Genomic DNA, 2456 nt, shown 5'->3' on the forward strand with positions numbered 1-2456 from the left:
TGTTACAAACAACCGTTATGTGAACAAAGTTATAATACCCTTGTGCACAAGTGCGCTCGGGTATAAAAATGAAAGTAAAATATGATTGCAAGCTAACTTTAGGTCGGAAATAAATGCCTGGAATGCCATTGAAAACTAATTTTGGTACAAATTTCAACAGCGGGTATTAAATATAAGAAAAACAATTCAGTGTTTAACTTTATATCAGTAAACAAGTCGTATTAAGGGTCTTCACACCGTGCTTGGTACTCGGTAAATATGGGAGGGAAAATTACCGAACACCGAGTTACCGAGTACCAAGTTGTTTTTGTTGCCATTTCTATAAAATATAATGGATTTACAATCCATTAAAAAATGTTGATACACAAGGTTTTTTCTATATTAAAAAAAAAAAAACGATCGCCTAAAAATACGGAAAAATACACTACGGAAAAATATGAGTGTTTGTATGTGTTAGCAAATAATAAACTTACTGTCGAGTTTTTGTCTTCCATTGCTTTCACCCAAGCCGCTGATTCTATAGTACATGGCCTTACGGTTTCTGTTCGACCTTCGCGGAATAGGCGTGTCATCGACGCTTCATATGTTAATGAGAATCGGCCCGCGTCACGGTAGTATGCCAATTGGAGAGCCATTTGGATGTAGGCGTCGGGTGACAATCGACACTTCTTCATGAAACCCTTTCCATACTCGTTATGCACCAGAATACGTAGGTCCACATCCTGCACATTTTTGTTTTATTTTATTATTATGTGAATGTTATTATTGTGATGCGTATTTTTTAGAGTGACTCACATTTATTAACTTGGTAGCGTCCAATGTCGCCTCTTCAATTTGTGGTTGCAACGGAGCAAGATCCCAGCTCAGTCGGGTAGGAGATGGTGGCTGAAATTCCGGGATTCCTTTTGTATTTCCAGCCTCATCATATCTAGATTTATGTACATATGGTTATGTGGTCAAGTTTTGGCAAATACTTTTAAATACATATGTATGTGTGTATGTAGGCATGCGTATTTGTGATTGTGTGCATGTATGGATGTATTATCTGATTATAGATATGTATGCATATATGAATGTATGTACTAGACTTGGGGAGCTTTCAAGCTAAAGAGCGAATGAGCCAGCTCTTTTGATTGAACTAGTTCATTAGTTCGTTCATTAATTATAATCCTTAAATTATATACGATTACGATTACTTTAATTGTAGTCATATATGGATGTTACCATTATGATTATAATAATTGTAATCTTAAAAATTTAAGGACTAAGATTACTGTAATCGTAATACTGAAGTTGAAGTAATACAGTTACACAGCGGCCGCTGTGGTGGGCCTGTATTCCAGCCCGAACGGTGTGCCACGGTTATGTTTAACCGTAAGGTTGTTTCTTCGGGGATGTGTTTCTGGTAAGCTTCGGAAACAGTTTCCGATTTATTTTAAAATCGCCTACTGGACCTTTTTACAAAAAAGTGGATTTAAAATTGTGTTCGTGTTTCCATTTTTTTTTACATATTTAATTTCATTTTATTTAACAAAAAATTTAGGGTAGCTGACATCTATTCCTACAAATTATCTTAATGATTAATGCCCATTACTGCATGTAGGTATATACAGTCAGCGTCAAAAATATGAATACGCAGACGTTTCGTTACTTACATTTTTCGTACCAAATTTTTCTTATTTTTTTATAAAAATATAGTTAGTTCAACAGCAAAAACCAGCAGAATCGATTTTTTCAATTTCATATTTAAATCGGGAAAATTCAAGAACTACCAAAAAATTGTCATCAAAATCTTCAACTTTTCAATTCCATTTCTTAGAAAAATTCTGAGTATGCAGTTTTGTGGCCCATTAAATTTTAGTATAATAAGGTGTAAGTTTCAAGTCTATAAAAATTACTGAAGAGAATTACTTAGACTCCAGTTTGTATTCCAGTTTGGCTTACAGTGCTTGCAGTTTTTTTCCATGTAGAACTCACTTTACTTTAACATGGCGATGTCCTAGGAAGCAGTCAATTGCATTTTCCTGCATGTATTTTTAACCACTTTAAAATGAATTTGACTTAAACAACTCCAAAGTCAGTATGTTTCGTTTGAATACGCTTGCGTTCTGGACTTCACGGACGATTTTTCATACTTCCAAGACACAAATTGTTTATTTGAGCAAAAAGAGTATACAAATTCGAAACATTTACTCATTGCATTTGCTTTAAAGTAGTCTTTCAATTAGTTCATTTAAAAAAATCACTTGTTTCCGTCAGGATATGTATGCAAATATACACATACATAGAAGAACAAGTTACTAGTTACCTAACTCAAATTTCTCACTATTTATAATAAGGAAGGGGAAAAAAAAACACTGACTAAATTGTAAATTCACTTTTTTTTTTTTTAAAGGGCCCAGTAGGCGAGTGTAAATTCAAATAGAATCTGTTTCCGAAGCTTACCAGAAGAACAT

General features: G+C 33.9%; 1 protein-coding gene across 4 annotated transcripts in view; it reads right to left on the reverse strand.

The window, feature by feature from the left end:
- Positions 1–2456, reverse strand: part of LOC118743486 (carnitine O-palmitoyltransferase 1, liver isoform) — a 33823-nt gene that overhangs the window by 19268 nt on the left and 12099 nt on the right. For all 4 annotated transcript variants that reach the window (XM_036476205.1, XM_036476208.1, XM_036476207.1 and 1 more), the window contains 2 exons: positions 796–928; positions 474–722 (listed from right to left, as the gene is read on the reverse strand). In XM_036476205.1, coding sequence (XP_036332098.1) covers positions 474–722; positions 796–928 — 382 coding nt within the window. The remainder of the gene's footprint in view (positions 1–473; positions 723–795; positions 929–2456) is intronic.

This window comes from Rhagoletis pomonella, unplaced genomic scaffold (genome assembly GCF_013731165.1).
Source record: "Rhagoletis pomonella isolate Grant_MI unplaced genomic scaffold, Rhpom_1.0 Rhpom_scaffold_00007, whole genome shotgun sequence".
NCBI classification, from domain to species: domain Eukaryota; kingdom Metazoa; phylum Arthropoda; class Insecta; order Diptera; family Tephritidae; genus Rhagoletis; species Rhagoletis pomonella.